This window comes from Salmo trutta, chromosome 39 (genome assembly GCF_901001165.1).
Source record: "Salmo trutta chromosome 39, fSalTru1.1, whole genome shotgun sequence".
Taxonomy (NCBI): Eukaryota; Metazoa; Chordata; class Actinopteri; order Salmoniformes; family Salmonidae; genus Salmo; species Salmo trutta.
Genome location: NC_042995.1, coordinates 2,493,287 through 2,514,026, shown reverse-complemented (window position 1 = coordinate 2,514,026; position 20,740 = coordinate 2,493,287). Strand labels below are relative to the sequence as shown.

Sequence of the window (20,740 nt, the reverse complement as noted above, 5' to 3'; positions counted from 1 at the left end):
TGTCGCAAAGCTAACTAAAAAGGAATTCATTAACTTAGTTGATGAAAAGATCATGATCATTAAAAAGCTAATTACGGACTCCTGTTTGAAAATGCGTATTTCTCCAAAACTCTGTTATCCTGAGTCTGCACAGAACTGCCAGGACCTCGGATCAATGGAGACACTCTAGTGTTTTTATCCTGTATATCTCGACACGTCATGGCCTCTAAACCTTCCAGCTGTCTACTGGACCCTATTCCAACTAAACTACTGAAAGAGCTACTTCCTGTGCTTCACCCTCCTATGTTGAACATAATAAATGGCTCCCTATCCTCCTGATGTGTACCAAACTCACTAAAAGTGGCAGTAATAAAGCCTCTCCTGAAAAAGCCAAACCTTGACCTGGAAAATGTAAAGAATTATCGGCCTATATCGAATCTCCCATTCCTCTCAATTATTTTGGAAAAAGCTGTTTCTCTTCAACTCACTTCCTTCCTGAAGACAAATAATGTATACGAAACGCTCCATTCTGGTTTTAGACCCTATCATAGTACTGACACCACACTTGTAAAGGTGGTAAATTACATTTTAATGGCGTCAGACCAAGGCTCTGTGTCTGTCCTTGTGCCCCGAGACTTTAGTGCTGCTTTTGACGCCATTGATCACCACATTCTTTTGGAGAGATTGGAAACCCAAATTGGTCAACGCGGACAAGTTCATGCCTTGTTTAGATCTTATCTGTTGGAAAGATATCAGTTAGTCTCTGTGGATGGTTTGTCCTCTGACAAATCAATGTTAAGCTTCAGTATTCCTCAAGGTTCAATTTTAGGACCACTATTGTTTTCACTATGCTACCTCTTGGTGATGTCATTTGGAAACACAATGTCAACTGTCACTGCTATGCAGACGACACACAGCTGTACATTTCAATGAAACATGGTGAAGCCCCAAAATTGTACCTCCGTATATCAAGTTTATCCATCTTGTCAAAGGGTGATTGGTCGAACAACCCACACCCAAAAGGTCATGAACTTCAAAGTTCTACTTTCCTCATGTCTTGAGTGTTGTTTTTTTTAATGTTATTTCTATGTAAAATATTCTGTAACAAGTGTTGTTTTTGTGCTCAATGGTGGATCTTATATATATATATAACATTTAACATCATTTTACTTATACAAATGACATTATTATACCAAGAGAACAAAGAAAAGGCCCACAGTGCGGGTTAAGGCAGATATGGACTAAATGCACTAGTAGTAATGCAGTAGTATGACAGCTGCCATTCAACGGCTCTCCATAGTCCACTCCATTTTAGAATAAGGCTGTAACGTAAAACAATGTGGAAAAAGTCAAGGGGTCTGAATACTTTCAGAACGAGAATAGAATAGAATAGAAGCCTGTGTTTCAGACATAAGGAAGTAGATGGCGGCAATTATTATTAATCAGAAACGTTTTGTAAAAAAATCATGAAGAAAAGCTAATCCATGCTTTTGTCACTTCAAGATTAGACTACTGAAATGCTCTACTCTCCGGCTACCTGGATAAAGAACGAAATAAATACATCTGCTAGTGCTAAATACGGCTTCTGGAATCTTGACTACAACCAAAACACTTGATCAAATTACTCCAGTGCTGGTCTCTGTTAAGGCTAGGTCTGATTTCAAGGTTTTCCTGCTAACCTACAAAGCATTACATGGACTTGATGCTACCTATCTGTCAGATTTGATCCTGCGGTACAAACCTACATGTACGCTACAGTCACAAGACGCAGGCCTCGTTATTGTTCCTAGAATTTCTAAGTAAACAGCTGGAGGCAGGGCCTTCTCCTATAGAGCTCCATTTTTATGGGATGGTCTGCCGATCCATGTGAGAGATGCAGACTCAGTCTCAACCTTTAAGTCATTACTGAAGACTCATCTCTTCAATAGGTCATATGATTGAGTGTAGTCTGGCCCAGGGGTGTGAAGGTGAACGGCAAGGCACTGGAGTGACGAAACCCCCCTGCTGTCTCTGCCTGGCCGGCTCCCCTCTCTCCACTGGATTCTCTGCCTCTGACCCTATTACTGGGGCTGAGTCACTGGCTTTGCTAGTCCCTAAGAGGGGTGCATCACAACGTGCCAGGCATTTTTGGTATACTCGACTTGAGTGGGTAGAGTGACTGATGTCATCTTCCTGTCTGGTTTTACGTCCCTTTGGGCTCGGGTGGTGGGGGAGATCTTCGTGGGCTATATTTGGTGGTCTGTTGATATCTCTCTGGTGGTGTGGGGGCTCTGATTTGGCAAATTGGGTGGGGTTGAAGAACAATCTGGCCTTAATTGCCCATGTACTCTTATAACCTCCACCGGGCACAGCCAGAAGGGGACTGGCCACCCCTCAGAGCCTGACTCCGCACTAGGTTTCTTCCTAGGTTCCTGCCTTTCTAGAGAGTTTTTCCTAGCCACCGGGTTTCTACATCTGCATTGCCTGCTCTTTTGGGTTTTAGGCTGGGTTTCTGTATAAGCACTTTGTGACAACTGATTGATGATGACTCTAAGCATGATGGGATGTTAATTGCTTAATTAACTCAGGAACCACACCTGTGTGCAAGCACCTGCTTTGTATCCCTCATTTACTCAAGTGTTTCCTTTATTTTGGCAGTTACATGTATATCTCCATACAAGATAACAAATATATGCACAACATAAAAGGCAATTGCCAAATGTTTTTAATCTGAAATCTCCATTCTCCCTGTGAAACAAATCATACATTCAATAGACTAAAATATAATGGAAGAAAACGTATGCTGCATTTTCATAATCTATTATATAAAAGTAAATTCTTATAAAAACAACGTCACAGTTATCAAAATGCAAAAAAAAGCCTTCATGAAATGCCATTCATACAATGGCTTCATATAGTTCATGGGACAAGGCCACAACCAGGCCTCAATAGAAAATAGAACACATCCTGAGGGGAACATCCTATTCTCAATCCTTTAGTAACCATATCCACGGTGGTAACCATCCGGGTCTCTGTCATGACCGTAGCCCCCATACCCATCCTCAGGACAGCGCATGCCAAGGGACTGCTGGATAGCCATCTCCTGTCTGCGGAGCTGCATGGAGTCAACCAGATCATATATGATGGACATGGACCACATGGGAGACGGGTACCAGGACTTGACGTTGCCGTCTTTCCCCACCAGCAGCATAGAGAAGTACTCTGGGCTGATCTGGAAGTAGTTCCTGATGTCCTGCACAAGAGAGGGAGAAACGTCCTCACGTTCCACAGTGGCAGTCCCTGTGACACAGGCAGGGTTGAGGGGTTAACTTTAATTGATTTCATACATTAAGAACAACAATGTTTAGAAGAGGAATGGAAGAAGAAAACTTAAACCTAAATCAAATCTTCAGTTATATAAGCTCAGGATTTTCCCACCAATATGGTAACAGTAGCTCTGTTTCTTACCGTTGATTGGGTATAGCTCAAGGGTCCCGCCCATATCCTCCATGTTCTTTCCAATCAGCTTCAGCACAGACAAGTGGCGCAGGCCTGAGTAGAGCGAGGTGAAAACACGTCATTTCACATTACACCACTGCACCTCTTACGCCTAATAACAAACCCCTTTCAAACCAAGCCCTAGCGCCTTCCCAAAGACATCTAGTACATGTGAAGGTATGGATATAGGTGTAAGCAGTGGTTTTAATTTAACTAGGCAAGTCAGTTCAGAACAAATTCTGATTTACAATGATGGCCTACCCCCGGCCAAACCCTAACCCGGACGACACTGGGCCAATTGTGTGCCGCCCTATGGGACTCCCAATCACGGCCGGTTTGATGTCATGTATACAACTGAATCTCAACGGTCTTGTTTTATTATTCACTGTGCTCGCTAGATTCCTTTCCCCAAATTGCAAATGTTTCTAATTTGCAGATCTTTCATCCCAGTACTATTAATGTCATCCACAGAAAGACTGTGTTGGCAGCTAAACAATAGCCTGTCCTCCCAAACTAAGAACCCTGTTTTTCATCAGTACTAGACCAACATCAGTAGATGACCACATTGTCTACAACAGACTCAAAACCAAATACCAAACATTCTGGCGAGTCTCAAGAGACCTCTATCGTAACCCAGCTTTAGAATGGTGTCCATTTTCTAACCTAAACAATTCAGGCATGTTATAGCTAAACGCCAACAATTCCCTTCCGTTTGTTTGCATAGCTAAAAATATAATGTTACATATTTTGCAACAGTTAAAACTAATTGTGACAGACTCTGCAAGCTACAAATAAGTTGACATTCCATGAGATTATCTTCTGTTAATAGCTATGTTAGTAGTTCATTTGAACTGTGAAAAGATATATCATGATGCTTGTACAGCGTGGCTCGTTGGACCAACAGTGACAGACCGTAACAACAAGGGATGAGGACAGTGTGTTTCAGGAGTGGTATTTGAGAGATAACCCTCCCTGCACTATCTCTATAAGCTTGAGGGAGCGAGCTGGTGAGGTATTCAGGAAATATGTCTGCTCTTGAAGTAACAGGCAAAAATGATTTGATCATGTTTTATTGCCACATACACCAGATAGGAGCAGTGAAATGTGTTGTTTTACAGGGTCAGTCATAGTAGTACAGCACCACTGGAGCAAATTAGGGTTAAATGCCTTGCTCAAGGGCACATCGACAGATTTTCACCTTGTCGGCTCAGGTATTTGAACCAGCCACCTTTCAGTTACTGGCCCAACACTTTAACCACTACGCTACCTGTCACCCTAGCTGACCAAAGTGTGGCCACACATTCTGAACATCTCCGCAAATGGGTGTGACGCAGCCAAGACAAACACTTAAGGGCCCCAGTGAAATCATCAAGAAACGTCTAATGTACCGAACAGGCCTGAGACAACAGTGTGACATCACTACTCACCCAGATTGCAGGCCTGGCTAGTCAGGGCGTAGAGCTGCTGCTGATAGGCCCATTCCTCGTCGTCAGAGGACGAGATCACAAACAGCCTGCGTCTCCAGCGGAACCTAGAAAAATATAAACACAGAACAAACAATGACATCAAATATATACAAACTAAATTCCACAAGCCTTTGAGAAGAACAAAAAGGTTACAAATGCATTTCTTTATTTATTTGCATATATGTTCGACCAGGAGCACACAGGATGTCTGTGTCCGTTTTAGGCAAGTGTATGTGTCAGTTGTGTTGACTTGAAACTGCAGTCACACAGTCTTATGTTGCAATTGCATAGTCCTAGATAATAACAAAAGCCCACTAGTACCGTGAGAGGAAGTTCTCCAGGGATTTGGATTTGTCTTCTTTCTTACACGTCACTCCTTGCTTCTTCTGCTGTTCCATCTCCTTGATGCGAGAAGAGAATGTGTCTATGTAGTCAAACACAGCCGTCATGGCGATGGGCACCTCATATTCTTGCTGTGAATGGGGACAGAAAACCATATCACCAATCTATAGACAGAAAAAGTGTTACGGATGATACTGTATCAATTCACTGCAGTAAAATGGAGTTATTGAAGCACTCAACCGACATGATGGATTTTCACTCAGACATAGGACCGAAAGGTTAAACGCTCTTTCATCAAAATAAGAAGGTCATCCAGGATGCACAATACTAAGCAGCAGTATACAATAATACATTGTAATTATACCGCAGTAAGCTTTATAGGGAAGCAAGGCCAACCAACCTTCACTTTCATATCAAAGTCGGTCAGCACCATATAGTAGTCGTCAAATATCAGTCCCAACTCATTCCTCAAGGCTCTGATGAGGGGCTGGTTTGTGAAGTCCTCTTCTTTCATGCCTTTCAGAGGCTGATCCTTCTCTGTAACCACAAACTTGTATTACACTTGTCATCAGAGTAAAATAGAATTGAAAATTAGCAACACAAAGTTCAAAACTTTACTTACCAGCCTGGTAATGGTCCATCTTCATGGTGCCATTGGTCAGAGAGCCAAAGATGGTGATAAGAGAGATTTTTCTGACGCCCAATTCACACACATGCTCCAGATACTCATCTCTCTGCTGCGTGTACATAGGATTCTCCTCGTCTGGAGTACTGATCACCTGGGAGGGAAAGAAAAGTGAGCGTTGTATCATGTATCTATTCTATTCTGTTCGGTTCTATTGTATTCTGTTCTATTCAGTTCTATTCTATTCTGTTCTATTCAGTTCTATTCTATTCTGTTCTGTTCTGTTCAGTTCTGTTCTAGTCAGTTCTATTCTGTTCAGTTCTGTTCTATTCTATTCAGTTCTATTCTATTCAGTTCTGTTCTATTCTATTCTGTTCAGTTCTATTCTGTTCTATTCTATTCTATTTAGTTATATTCTGTTCTAGTGTACCAATATGCATGCTTCATATCAGATTTAATCAATACATTTATGTAATACAACAGAATACTCACAAGTAGACGTCGTCTCTTCTCAAAATGACCAAAAAAGGAAACTAAGAGGTTTGGCTGTTTTGTGGGGGGCCTCTTGTTGTCTGCTTCTTTCTCCTGGTTAATAACGGCCTTCTTCCCTGGTCTCCTGCCACGATAGAAGCCACCATCACTGTCTTTAGAATCCTTCAACCTTTTCTTGTCTGCTTTACTCTTTTTGCCTGATTTATCAGCCTTTTTCTTCCTCTCTGCATTGACAGGCCGCTTGACCTTGCTCTTCTTGGGGGAAGCTGTTTCCACCTGTGCATCAGAGTCAACCTTAAGTTCACTGCCCAGCTCTTCCCCACCTTCAGTTGGTTTGTCGTTAGTGAGCTGAGTTGGAGAGGTAACAACTTGTCGGCCATGTTTGGTATCGTCGGTTGTGTCTTCTTCATATTGGTCTCTGTGGGATTCTGTAACGTCCTCTATGCCATTTTTGTGGGTCTCTGAGAGGATGTAGGAGGATTCGTCTGTGGTGGGGACCTCTAGGTCCCAGTGTGGTGTTGTCTGGGGGTCCAATGGCTTCAGAACTGTGGGTTTTGTGGTAGTTGTGGTTCGTCGTGTTGTTGTGGTGGTTGGTTTTGTAGTGGTGGTGGTCGTGGTTGCTTTTGTTGTGGTTGTTGGTTTTGTTGTGGTTACTTTTGTGGTGGTTGTAGTAGTTGTTGGTTGTGTTGTGGTCGTGGTTGTTTTTCTGGTGGTGGTTGTGGTTGGCTTTGCTGTAGTTATGGTCGTGGTTGCTTTTGTTGTTGGTGGTGGTTTTGTTGTGGTTGTAGTTGTTTTTTGTTGTTGTTGTTGTTGGTTTTGTTGTGGTGGTTGTGGTTGGCTTTGTTGTAAGTGTGGTTGCCTTTGTGGTCATAGTTGGTTTTGTGGTGGTTGTGGTTGGTCGGGTTGTGGTAACTGTCACAGCCTTTGGTCCTTGAGCTGGTCTCTGTACCCCTTTCCTCACTGGCCCCCTCTCCACTGTAGAGTTCACTCTGACCTCTGACCCCGTGGTCAATACCCCCTGGCCCTGAGACTCAACCACCTGGCCCTCAACACCGGCCGCCTTGCACCTCTGCACGAAGCCCCTCTGCCTGGCCTTCTCCAGCTTGCGCATGTGGGTCTGGTCCATCACCTCGTACATAGCCTCCAGCCTGACCGGGTACGGGTACCTCTCCTCCACCTGGAGGGTCTTCCTCAGGAGAACCATGCCAAACTTCCCCTCCTCCAGCTTCAGGAAGTTCATCAGCCTAGGGATGAGGACCGTATCCAGGGGCTCCTCCGTCACCTGTCCCTTGGCGTTGACCCGCCGCACCTTCCCGCCCCGCTCTCCCTCCTGGTGGAACATCACTATCATCTGCATGTGCCGCTCCGCCATCTGGCAGTAGACGTCTGACTTGAGGAGGGTCATCATCAGGCGATAGTAACCATCTGAGTCATGTGGGGCGGAGATGACCAGGACCCGGTTCTTCCCTGCGAAGCTGGCCAGGACGTTGAGAGAGCCTGCGCTGCCGGGGACGGTGCGGGCTGGTGTGGACTGAGGCTGAACCGCCACCCCTGTCACTGGTTTACTGTTGTCTTGAGATGTGCCACTGCCAACCTGGTTTATGGGTTTCTTTGGTTGTTGGGGTATTCTTCTGCTTGGCATCATCCTTCTGCTTGGTGGTCCTTTTCCTCTTCTTGGAGGCTCAGCTTTCTCATCTCTCTGCATTCTGTCACGATGGCTCATCATAGGGGATACATTTATACCACCAGCGGAAGGAGCAATACTGTCAGAGTTCAACACATTTTGTGTTCTGTTAAAAACCCCGCCCTGGAGGGATGTTCGTGGTAAGATTGTCCTTTTGAGGGGTCTCCTGTCAGAGGCCCCTGTGCTCCATACCAGCAACAGCCATAACACACAGAGATGCAGTGTCTGTTTCATTTTTGCAGTGTCAAAGAAAAACCTACAGTGGGTATAAGATCCGTGAGAGAGACATTGCCTGTAGTCCTCTGTCTTTCTGACGTTGTGTCCAGTTTTCAGATGAAATAACTGATCAGTGATTATCCATAAAAGTGCTTTGTTTGAGAATAAAAAAATAGTTCAGCAGTAGGTTATGACGTAACTGTTCAGAAAGACAAATGCACAATCTGGGCGGCTTCAGTAAAGTAAACACAAACACTTGTCAACATGTGTGCTATAATCCTGCTGAAAGTTTACATGAAAATGCACCAATTACCATTCCATTCTGGTGACAAAAAATAACTCCCCGACGATAAGAAATATTATGGCAGTCGTCCAATGCCTCCTTTCTCAGTTCCTGCAGCTGAAATGACATACATTTCATTTTCTATGTTATTAATGTAGACAGTGCGACCTCTGCTTACTAGGCGGATACACGTAACGGTTCCATATATTCTGTCTATACAAAACTTACTCCATCGATTGTAACTTTAGAAGCCATTTTCCTCTTTTCTAACGTCTTCAGAAGGAGAGAGATTTCTGGAAGTCTCAATGCGTTGTCGGCAAGGAGGGATCTTCTGCCTTCCCCCTTCCAGCGCATCGAGTTACCCGAGGAAATACTATGTAACCACAGACTCCATAAGCGCTCTCTCCCCTCTGAGGACCAACCCAAGACCAAGAAAGAAACGATTTATGCCGCGTTCACGTGCACTTCGGAACGAGAAAACTCGGAAATGTCCGACTTGCTAATTGTTTATAGCTATACACGTGCCGCGTTCAACCAATCAGCAAGTCGAACATTTCCGAGTTTCCTAGTACCGACTAGCATTTGAACGCAGCATAAGTAGCGGCTCTCACGGCAAGGTTCGACACCGCCCACCTTACACATGTACACAGAATACAGCACTATAGTTATTACAACCATATCTGCTCATGAAATAACTTGGCTGCATGTATTTATGCATTACCAATGCAGTCTATATGGATATAGTTTTAGGTTAACATAATCAGATATGGTAGGCCCAACTATTTTATATTTTATTAGCATAATGTCAATAAAAATACATGATGGGAGTGGAATTGTATTCATATAGATTTTTACAAGCACACGTTATTATTGTTGTTTTAATAGCCAGTAAACTAACGTTTTGGGAAGTTAGGAAGTTTTATTGAGGGAAACTAGACAAGGTAGTGTTATGCACATCTACTGGCAGGCTTTACCACAAAGTATGCTCTTCTTAGTTTTTATTTTATTTGTTTTTGTTGTTTTAATTTTCCCCCCTTTTTCTTCACAATTTCGTGATATCCAATTGCGATCTTGTCTCACCGCTGCAACTCCCCCAACCGGCTCAGGAGAGGCGAAGGTCGAGTCATGCGCGCTCTTCTGTGATCGTCTGAATATCTTGGTCAATATACCAAATAATGACCGCACTATCAATAATAACCGTAACAGTCAATACCACTGCAATCATATATAAGCTCACTATTTGGCACGCTCCAAATTCAACCAGTGTTATAGCTATTTATTGAAGATTTATAAACTACATTTAAGCTTCTAAACTGCTTACCTCTAGGCTCTTCATATTACTAATGTTAATAATAATCCATGGGATGTTTATATCGCTTTTCAAAGACCCAAATATGCTTGAAAAAAGACGATAGAAAGATCCTTAATAAAGACGCATTCTTTATACTGTATGTTTGATCACAAATGTGTGATTCATTTGTTGATTAGTTTGCTAATTGTGTGTGTGATTTATTTAACCTAGGCCTGTCTAAAGAAGGTATAGGCATCACCTAGGCCTGTCTAAAGAAGATATAGTCATTCACTGTAGAAGTCTCACATACAAATTACCTCTGGCAGTAATTGGATTGAAAGAGGTCTTGCAGCAATAAGCCTCTTACAGTATTGCAGTTTGCACTTGTTGCTGAGCAGGCAGAGCAGATCCAGGACAGTTTGATGGACACACGGGCTAACGTTGCTTAATAACTGCCAATAGGATGAGATTTGAACTACAACCTTGGTTTGAAACGAGGATAGCGTCGATGGGACATATATAATCATTTCCAGTTAGGCCTACAGGCTTTATATCCCTGGAAGGTCAGTCAAGATGATGGCCGGAGATGTTGTTGGTATCTGGGAGGTGGCGTTAAGCGATGGGGTTTACAGGATTGAGTTTGAACACGGCACCACGACAGGGAAGAGGGTTGTTTGGATCAATGGACAGGTACATAGGCCCTGAAACGTATTCCTTTTAAAATCTGTAATGTGTTATTGGGTAGTCAGAGCTATGTACAGAAGGCCTATGGCTGTCTGATTTGCTTTCTTCCTCAGGAGGTGCTCAGAAGAGATTGGATGTTCAAACTGGTTGGAAAGGAGACCTTCACAGTGGGAGGCATGGAAACAAAAGCAACAGTAAACATTGAGGCTATCAGTGGCTTTACCTACGAGTACACCTTGGAGATTGATGGCAAGAGTCTCCAGAAGTTCATAGATAACAGATCCAAAGTCACTAAGACGTGGGTGCTGCAAGTAGATGGTGTTGACTGCAGGATTGTCCTTGGTAAGGCTCAAAAAACCAAAAGGATATTCTTTCCTATGAGCATTTAGCAATATTTCAGTGTCAATACCAACTACACTGTCTATTCTAAAAAGTCTATAAAAACATAGTCAGATGTGTGTAAGGCAACATGCAGATCAGCGCTGTTCTGAGGAGTATAATCTATTTAGGGGAACACTTCTGGGTGGGCTATTTTAAGCCATGCGAGCAACCTGATTGGAAGGGACACTATCCTTTGTAGCCTATAGCAGAAAGCTAAATGTGACATGAATAAACAAAGCAGGGAACTCTGCACTGTGTGATGTTATGATGCTCTTATGGATGTGTAATGCACACCGGTAAATCATTAACAATCATTCCAATGCACTGCATGGTGCTTCTGTCCTGTAGGCCTATGGTGAAAAATATGATGCAAGCAATACTAATAATATACTAAATTACTACTGTATGGTTTCTTTCAACAGAAAAGGACACAATGGATGTATGGTTCAATGGGCAGAAAATGGAGACAGAGGTACTTTTTCAACCTCATATGGAATTGAATGTGAAGTTATTAAATCCATGTATGTTGCATACATACATAGGCCAAGGTTCTGGTTTAACATGATTCACTAATGTTTTGGTCCATACTTTAGTCATTCCAGTCCTTTATTGATATTTATGGACCTTCTCTTATTGTCGGCTTTAGGGAGAGTTTGTGGATGACGGAACAGAGACACACTTCACGGTGGCAGACCATGAATGCTGCATCAAGGCTTTGAGCAGTGGGAAGAAGAGAGCTGGCATCGTCCATTACTTAATGGTGGATGGGGAAGCAGTGCCTGGCTGGACAGATTGAAGAGGACCGCTGAACTTTTCAAGTCAGGAATATGAAATGTTGGATATATCCTATGTAAATATAAATGACGAGGCAGCCTCAGGGATGAGTGAGTGGCATTGACCTAAGATATCAATCGACTCGAGGTCTCTGTACTGTTTCTAGGTTTTCATAGATGGGATCAATATTTCTATGGTGGAAGTAAGGAGTATTATCTTTCTGATAACGAGGTTGTGTATAAATAAGTCAATTAATCAAAGGAAATATGTCAATATTTAACATTTCAAATCAATCAATAAAATATAGCAATACATTTTTTAGTTTTGAGTGTAATCATGTATGATCTTTGCTTGTTTATGCAGATGCTACACTATATCGTACTCATTTGCAAGCCAAATGTATCTCTTCTCAAATATGAATACCTTAGAGCTCCGTATATATGGCGAAATTAATGTTATATATTGGCATATACTGTACATGTTAGTGAACATTCTTCAAATGCCCTGAGAAACAGATGCGCAGCCTCCGCGCAATAAGTACATTCAAGAACGCGACGCCTCAGAACCAGCCAATGCGTTATATGGTTGCCGCCATAGAGATAGATTGAAAACTCTATTGCCCAAATGAACCATCGTGCCCAAATGCCTATTTTAGCATGGGCATCGCCATTGAGGACTTTCACCATTTTAAATTAGTCAACTGGGTGGCACTTCCTATGTGTTAAGGAAGGATCATACAATTCTATCCAGGTCACCAGGAGGGATCAGCCAATGAATTATACTTGTGAGAAAACATTCCATAAATGCAGGTGGCAATAAATCGCTAACCCTGGCTTTATACCTGTTAAAACAACACACTTCAGGTGGCAGTATGCACCTGTTCAGTTTGTTTGCCAACTCATAGAAGTAGTAGAATAAGAAAATTGACTACTTCAAAATGGAGATGGACGCAATGGCTCTGCCTGTGCTCTCACAGATGCCATTATAGGACAGATACAATGATGCGATGTCTATCTAAGTCTATGGGTTGCAGCAGACGTTTTCCAGTAGGAAACGTTCAGGGAATGACGTCCAGTGATACAGACGGGATGGATTTCTACCCAAGAGGAAGGGGAAAGCATCTATGTTTGCCGACAAACTAGAGCAATCTGTAAAATATATATTGCTCTCATAGCAATAAGTAGCCACATTTTTATTGTGTCTTGGAATTTTCGGCAACTGCATGCGCCCAGTGTTTGGACCAAATCCGGACTGTGGGGGGAGTTTTGCGCCTGCTTTTGCACGCTAAACAAAACAACGAACGAGGACTTGGCTGCGCAGAACACACATCCAGCCACGATTAGTAACTATTTAGCTAGTTATGTAGATTGCTTTTGGCAGGTTTGCATGGGTACATAACTACATTGGTTTATTTGCATGTTTGTGAAGAAAAGTTCAACCAGATTGGTCGGTCTAAGGAGAGAATGATAGGGGTTTGAGAAATTCAGAGTTTTGTCCCCGGCTTGGACGTTAGCTACTGCTAGCTACCGAGTTAGCAAATGCCAAAGGGCCTATTTAGCAAGCGTTTTCAAACCTTTCCAGCGTTTCAGAGTTATGACATGACTGTAGTACAGTACTTACCTGTTTGCTGGATTGCTACTATTCATACACACGCCAATATTCGTGAATAGGGTTTTTACTTCCACACTCCGTGAGGGACGGAACAAGGATATGGGGAAGCGTTGCTCAGCCGACTTCTACTGTCACTCCTCCAGGATTTCGAATCAGGAGAGCCCGGGTCGGTTGTTTGGACTCACGGATAGCCAGCTAGCTACATGGACTCACTGACAAGTAACTGCTGTTTCATTTCAAGCCAAATTTGCAGTTTGAATCAAGTAACTAGCTATCTACAAATTATTTGGCGTGCCTCACCCACAATATTGTGCTGAGGACCACACCACTTGACCAGACCAGTCAACTCGTTACCAGTCGTGAAAGGGCAAGAACAAAAACGACGCGAAAAATGAACTATCAGCAGCACCTTGCAAACTCGGCTGCCATTCGGTCTGAGATCCAGAGGTTCGAATCCGTCCATCCAAACATCTACTCCATATATGAACTGCTGGAGCGCGTGGAAGAGCCCATCCTGCAGAATCAGATTCGAGAACATGTCATCGCCATTGAAGGTAAGGCAGTAGGGGTGCATGTAGCCGTCGGTACATCACCATAACATGTTTTGCTCTGCACTCTCTAATCCTCTCAAATCTGTTTACTGCTGTGGTGTCGACGTGTTGTATCATTTTAATATGGTTACATCAAGGCAGAGCTGCTATACTGTATGAATGAATGTATAGGCCTTGGTTCCCTGATTGTCAATCAACAATCGATGTCTCTATTGAGCTGTTTCAACAAGCACTTAGCCCAGCTGTATGACACTCACATACAAATCAGTAGCTTATCATTTGAATAAGCTGCATGCAGAACTACATGAGGGGAAGCTCCGATGATCTGCTTTTCCAACTTCTCACACAGCTGGACAGATGTTGGGCTACCACTATGCATTATCTCATGACCCCCTTGATAATACATTGTCCTGTTATAATGGCGTCATCATATCGTGACTCATGGCTACTGCTTTGTTACTCTATTGATTGACTGATGAAATGTCCAACAGTATTGTAGTGAAGGCCTAGTATTGTTGTCATTGAGAATGGCAACCGGCTTCTCTCATTCCCTGTATAGACTCATTTGCATAGAAATGGGTGCTGTAAGGTAGGGAGGTGGGGAGTTAGGGAGGACTTGCCAGACAGCCAGGTGTTGTTGACCCACTTTCCACTGATGTTGGAGCCAGCAGCAAAGAAGAGCAAGCAGAAAGTGTCACACATTGAGTTAACATAGCTGTTAACAACAAAAGGTGATTGCGGTGGGTGTGAGCAGTGTGTGGGTGACTGAGGCAAGGGTTATCCCACCGCCATCACTGACTGTGTGTGTCCTACATGTACCCTCTGGACACAGTGAGGGGAGGGTGGCTACCTGCTGGGACTTGCTCACCAGTACCTGGACCTGTCCTGTCAGAGGTACAAAGGAACTGTCTGGAGTGGGCCTCCTGAATGGAGAAACGGAGTGTGGTCTGGACAGGGGTACATTTCTTTGGTCCTCGAGTGCTGTTGGCACTGGATCAACATTGGCTAGGTTAATGGTACTGATTGGAGTGTGTGGACTGAGCTGATGTTCTTCTCTCCAGGCTTGGTGGTCAGTAGTAGGAGCTGAGGACTGGTTTGAACAAGGTCAGTCAGGACCACTGTTGGTCTGGGGCTCCGTCAATACTCCAGAAATATCGTTTAACTAACTTGTTGGGAATGGGCTCGTAAGTAAGCATTTTCACTGTAAAGTCTACACCTGTTGTATTTGGCCCATTTGACCTATACACTTTGATATGATTTAGGGCTATATCATATATTCTGAGATGGGACACCGGTTGCTTTTCTCCTGGCTGTTTTATTAAGTCCAGTTGTTACCGTGTATGCTTGTTTTGTTTACCAAATGTTGTCGGCCATGTGTGCACTGTATCACGTGTTCTGATTATATTGTATATTTGAATTATCTTAGAGAAGGCTAGCGCTTTCACAGTAGCCTGGAACATTCTGACAGAGATTCTACTTCTCTAAACATGTCAGATCACCAAATGCTCTTCTGAAGGAGAAACCAGCGGGATGTTTGTAAACATGTGGTTGGATTGTAGATCAGGTTGGTTGAGACTAGAACCTGTCGTTTTCAGGCACCTTGAATGACATCTCTCCGAACACTCGTCTGACAGATGGCAAATCCACTCTGAAAACTGCTACGTCACATTTCCTTTATCTTTCAAACCCGGCCAGGACAACTGTCACTCCCGACAGAATGACTGATATCTAGGGAGAGAGTGATGGAGGGAGGTGGAGAGAAACAAAAAGGGATTGAGGGAGAGAGAAGAGAGACAGAAACAGTGATCCAGAGAGAGTGATACGGGAGGAAGAGTGAGGGAGATATGGGGCGGTGAGGGAGATATGGGGCGGTGAGGGAGATATGGGGCGGTGAGGGAGAGATGGGGCGGTGAGGGAGAGATGGGGCGGTGAGGGAGAGATGGGGCGGTGAGGGAGAGATGGGGCGGTGAGGGAGAGATGGGGCGGTGAGGGAGAGATGGGGCGGTGAGGGAGAGATGGGGCTGTGAGGGAAAGAAGGGGCGGTGAGGGAGAGATGGGGCAGTGAGGGAGAAGAAAAGAGGATGAGATTGCACACCGAACAGAAGAGCAGTTATGTAATGCCTGTGATGGCTGACTGATGTCCTGGCTGACTGATGTCCTGGCTGACTGATGTCCTGACTGTAATAATAAGTGGGGGATGCCTTGTAAAGTGTTTTTAGTCCCATTATGCAACCATGTAGTGTTGTGTGTGTGTGTGTGTGTGTGTGTGCATGCAGGTTTTACAGAGTTGTACTGCTGAATGATGCTGATGTCACGGGCACCCTATTTTCTCCATATTAGTGCACTACGTTTGATCAGAGACACTGGTCAAACGTAGTGCACAATATAGTGAATAGGGTGTCGGCGGCGGCAGGCAGGTAGCCTAGCGGTTAAGAGCGTTGGGCCAGTAACTGAAAGGTTGCTGGTTCAGATGAGGTGAAAAGTCTGTCAATGTGCCCTTGAGCAAGGCACTTAACCCTAATCACTCCTGATAAGAGCGTCTGCTAAATGACTAACATGTAAATGTAAAATGTGTCATTTCAGACTCAGCATGCCCTGATCTCTGTATTCTGCAGCATTTGTTCCTGCTAAATCACATCCATCCATCCCCAGACAGCAGTACAGCACTACATCACACTGCCTCACATTCTGACTGCTGAGGTGAGGAGGGAGCTCACACAATGTTCTGTTCCCCAGTAAAATAGTTGTTTTGTTCTCTTTGCTGACCAGTTTTGCATTGTTCTGTTGGCACCAAGTGGCTGGTTCAGTAATGTTCTCAGTTAGTCAGCATCATGGTCTTTGTCATACAGAAACATTATGCCTACTCTTTAGAATGATCACTCAATTAATCATCATGACGCCATCATCTGTAAGGAAAGGACTTTGCAGTTTGCACTCCATAAATTTCAGACCGTGTTTCCTCAGTCTATGCATTGAGGTAGTGAGAGATGATTGTTACCACGAAGCAAAGGTCCTGGCCTCCCTGCCAGGCAGACAGGTAAAATGATCTCTGGCCTCCTCACCAGGCAGACAGGTAAAATGATCTCTGGCCTCCTCACCAGGCAGACAGGTAAAATGATCTCTGGCCTCCTCACCAGGCAGACAGGTAAAATGATCTCTGGCCTCCTCACCAGGCAGACAGGTAAAATGATCTCTGGCCTCCTCACCAGGCAGACAGGTAAAATGATCTCTGGCCTCCTCACCAGGCAGACAGGTAAAATGATCTCTGGCCTCCTCACCAGGCAGACAGGTAAAATGATCTCTGGCCTCCCTACCAGGCAGACGGGTAACATGATCTCTGGCCTCCCTACCAGGCAGACGGGTAACATGATCTCTGGCCTCCCTACCAGGCAGACGGGTAACATGATCTCTGGCCTCCCTGTCAGGCAGACAGGTAACATGATCTCTGGCCTCCCTGTCAGGCAGACAGGTAACATGATCTCTGGCCTCCCTGCCAGGCAGACAGGTAACATGATCTCTGGCCTCCCTGCCAGGCAGACAGGTAACATGATCTCTGGCCTCCCTGCCAGGCAGACGGGTAACATGATCTCTGGCCTCCCTGCCAGGCAGACGGGTAACATGATCTCTGGCCTCCCTGCCAGGCAGACGGGTAACATGATCTCTGGCCTCCCTGCCAGGCAGACAAGTAACATGAAGTCTGGCCTCCCTGCCAGGCAGACAGGCAAAATGATCTCTGGCCTCTCTGCCAGGCAGACAGACAGGTAAAATGATATCTGGCCTCCCTGCCAGGCAGACGGGTAACATGATCTCTGGCCTCCCTGCCATGCAGACGGGTAACATGATCTCTGGACTCCCTGCCAGGCAGACAGGTAAAATGATCTCTGGCCTCCTCACCAGGCAGACAGGTAAAATGATCTCTGGCCTCCCTGCCAGGCAGACAGGTAACATGATCTCTGGCCTCCCTGCCAGGCAGACAGGTAAAATGATCTCTGGCCTCCCTGCCAGGCAGACAGGTAACATGAACTCTGGCCTCACCGCCAGGCAGACAGGTAACATGACCTCTGGCCTCCCCACCAGCCCTGAGTGTACAAAATATTAGGAACACCCTTTTCCCCCTCATAACAGCCTCAATTCCTCAGGGCATGGACTCTACAAGGTGTCGAAAGCATTCCACAGGGATGCTGGCCAATGTTGACTCCAATGCTTCCCACAGTTGTGCCAAGTTGGCTGGATGTCCTTTGGGTGGTGAACCATACTTGATACACAAGGGAAACTGTTGAGCATGGAAAACCCCAGCAGCGTTGCAGTTCTTGACACAAACCAGTGCACCTGGCACCCACTACCATCCACTTAAATCTTTTGTCTTGCCCATTCACCTTCTGAATGACACACATACACAATCTGTCTCAATTGTCCCAAGGCTTAAACATCCTCCTTTAACCTGTCTCCTCCCCTTCCTCTATACTGACTGAAGTGGATTTAACGGGTCAAATCAATAAGGGATCATAACTTCCACCTGCATTCACCTGTGTATCAGGATATTATTTTAGACTAAATATCCTATTGTTTTGACAATATCACAATATTATTTTTGCGCTACTTGGCTGTACCTGCACTAAAACTCCAGTATTTTTCCTTCATAGTTTGTTCTCATCTTGTTTTTAAAGAGTAAGACATGTTTTCAGCACCTTTATTTCCCTGACTGATCAAACCAGTTTTCTCATGGCTCTCCCTCGTCCCTCCGCTGCAGACATATGGTGAGCAATATGTTTGGAATATCGAAATCGCAATAAAAATCACAGTATCAAATCGCAATACATTGAGAAACGCAATACATATGGTATCGGCACCTAAGTATGGTGATAATATGGTATCGTGAGGTCCTTGGCATTTCCCAGCCCTAGCTGGCAGGTAACCTGATCTCTGGAGGTTGTTGTTTACACATGTTATGTAGTCTACAGTTCACATGGTGCTTCATGTTTCCATGCATAGGCTATCAGATCTCTTCAGCAACGTGTGCGTGCGTGCCAACCTGTGTGTCTACTAGAGGTCGACCGATTAATCGGAATGGCCGATTAATTAGGGCCGATTTCACGTTTTCATAACAATCGGTAATCGGTATTTTTGGCAACCGATTTGCAGAATGTATTTTTCATTTTTTTTCTTTTTCTTAAATATTTTTTTTCCTTAATTTTTTTTTTACACCTTTATTTAACTAGGCAAGTCAGATTAAGAACACATTCTTATTTTCAATGACGGCCTAGGAACGGGGGTTAACTGCCTTGTTCAGGGGGGATTCGATTTTGCAACCTTCCGGTTACTAGTCCAATGCTCTAACCACCTGCCTTACATTGCACTCCACGAGGAGCCTGCATGGCAGGCTGACTACCTGTTACGCGAGGGCAGCAAGAAGCCAAGGTAAGTTGCTAGCTTGCATTAAACTTATCTTATAAAAAACTATCAATCTTAACATAATCACTAGTTAACTACACATGGTTGATGATATTACTAGTTTATCTAACGTGTCCTGCGTTGCATATAATCGATGCGGTGCCTGTTAATTTCTCATTGAATCACAGCCTATTTCGCCAAACGGGTGATGATTTAACAAGCGCATTTGCGAAAAAAGCACGGTTGTTGCACCAATGTACCTAACCATAAACATCAATGCCTTTCTTTAAAATCAATACACAAGTATATATTTTTAAACCTGCAAATTTAGTTAATATTGCCTGCTAACATGAATTTGTGTCACTTCTCTAGCGTTCCGTGCAAGCAGTCAGGGTATATGCAGCAGTTTGGGCCGCCTGGCTCATTGCGAACTGTGTGAAGTCCATTTATTCCTAACAAAGGCCGTAATTAATTTGCCAGAATGGTACATAATTATGACATAACATTGAAGGTTGTGCAATGTAACAGGAATATTTAAACTTAGGGATGCCATCCGTTAAATAAAATACGGAACGGTTCTGTATTTCACTGAAATAATAAACGTTTCGTTTTCGAAATGATAGTTTCCGGATTCGACCATATTAACGACCAAAGGCTCTGCTGCTTCGAGGGTGGCTGTTGTCGATGTGTTCCTGGTTCGAGCCCAGGTAGGAGCGAGGAGAGGGACGGAAGCTATACTGTTACACTGGCAATACTAAAGTGCCTATAAGAACATCCAATAGTCAAAGGTATATGAAATACAAATCGTATAGAGAAATAGTCCTATAATTCCTATAATAACTACAACCTGAAACCTCTTACCTGGGAATATTGAAGACTCATGTTAAAAGGAACCACCAGCTTTCATATGTTCCCATGTTCTGAGCAAGGCACTTAAACGTTAGCTTTTTTACATCAAATCAAATGTATTTATATAGCCCTTCGTACATCAGCTGATATCTCAAAGTGCTGTACAGAAACCCAGCCTAAAACCCCAAACAGCAAGCAATGCATGTGAAAGAAGCACGGTGGCTAGGAAAAACTCCCTAGGAAAAACTCCCTAGAAAGGCCAAAAACCTAGGAAGAAACCTAGAGAGGAACCAGGCTATGAGGGGTGGCCAGTCCTCTTCTGGCTGTTCCGGGTGGATATTATAACAGAACATGGTCAAGATGTTAAAATGTTCATAAATGACCAGCATGGTCAAATAATAATAATCATAGTAGTTGTCGAGGGTGCAACAAGCACGTCCGGTGAACAGGTCAGGGTTCCATAGCCGCAGGCAGAACAGTTGAAACTGGAGCAGCAGCACGGCCAGGTGGACTGGGGACAGCAAGGAGTCATCATGCCAGGTAGTCCTGAGGCATGGTCCTAGGGCTCAGGTCCTCCGAGAGAAAGAGAGAATTAGAGAGAGCATATTTAAATTCACACAGGACACCGGATAAGACAAGAGAAA

General features: G+C 44.1%; 2 protein-coding genes and 1 pseudogene across 3 annotated transcripts in view; 2 read left to right on the top strand and 1 right to left on the bottom strand.

Moving 5' to 3' along the window:
* Positions 1-2,586: 2,586 nt before the first annotated feature.
* On the bottom strand, positions 2,587-9,059 carry LOC115179820 (coiled-coil domain-containing protein 80-like; annotated as a pseudogene).
* Positions 9,060-10,236: 1,177 nt separating this feature from the next.
* LOC115179818 (fas apoptotic inhibitory molecule 1) lies at positions 10,237-12,008 on the top strand. Its single transcript, XM_029741630.1, has 4 exons — positions 10,237-10,545; positions 10,653-10,881; positions 11,343-11,392; positions 11,567-12,008. The coding sequence occupies exons 1-4, from the start codon at positions 10,429-10,431 to the stop codon at positions 11,714-11,716; spliced, it is 546 nt and encodes a 181-aa protein (XP_029597490.1). The 5' UTR covers positions 10,237-10,428; the 3' UTR covers positions 11,717-12,008.
* A 738-nt stretch (positions 12,009-12,746) lies between these two features.
* agap1 (ArfGAP with GTPase domain, ankyrin repeat and PH domain 1) overlaps positions 12,747-20,740 on the top strand; it is a 251,067-nt gene continuing 243,073 nt past the window's right edge. For both annotated transcript variants that reach the window (XM_029741621.1, XM_029741620.1), the window contains exon 1: positions 12,747-13,859. In XM_029741621.1, coding sequence (XP_029597481.1) covers positions 13,697-13,859 — 163 coding nt within the window. In that variant the 5' untranslated portion in view covers positions 12,747-13,696. The remainder of the gene's footprint in view (positions 13,860-20,740) is intronic.

Bases quoted from the DNA above. Each gene is read 5' to 3' on its own strand.
- LOC115179818 (XM_029741630.1), top strand. From the start codon at position 10,429: ATGATGGCCGGAGATGTTGTTGGTATCTGGGAGGTGGCGTTAAGCGAT. The intron at 10,546-10,652 runs GTACATAGGCCC...TTTCTTCCTCAG, and splicing joins TTGTTTGGATCAATGGACAG to GAGGTGCTCAGAAGAGATTG. The intron at 10,882-11,342 runs GTAAGGCTCAAA...TTCTTTCAACAG, and splicing joins TGACTGCAGGATTGTCCTTG to AAAAGGACACAATGGATGTA.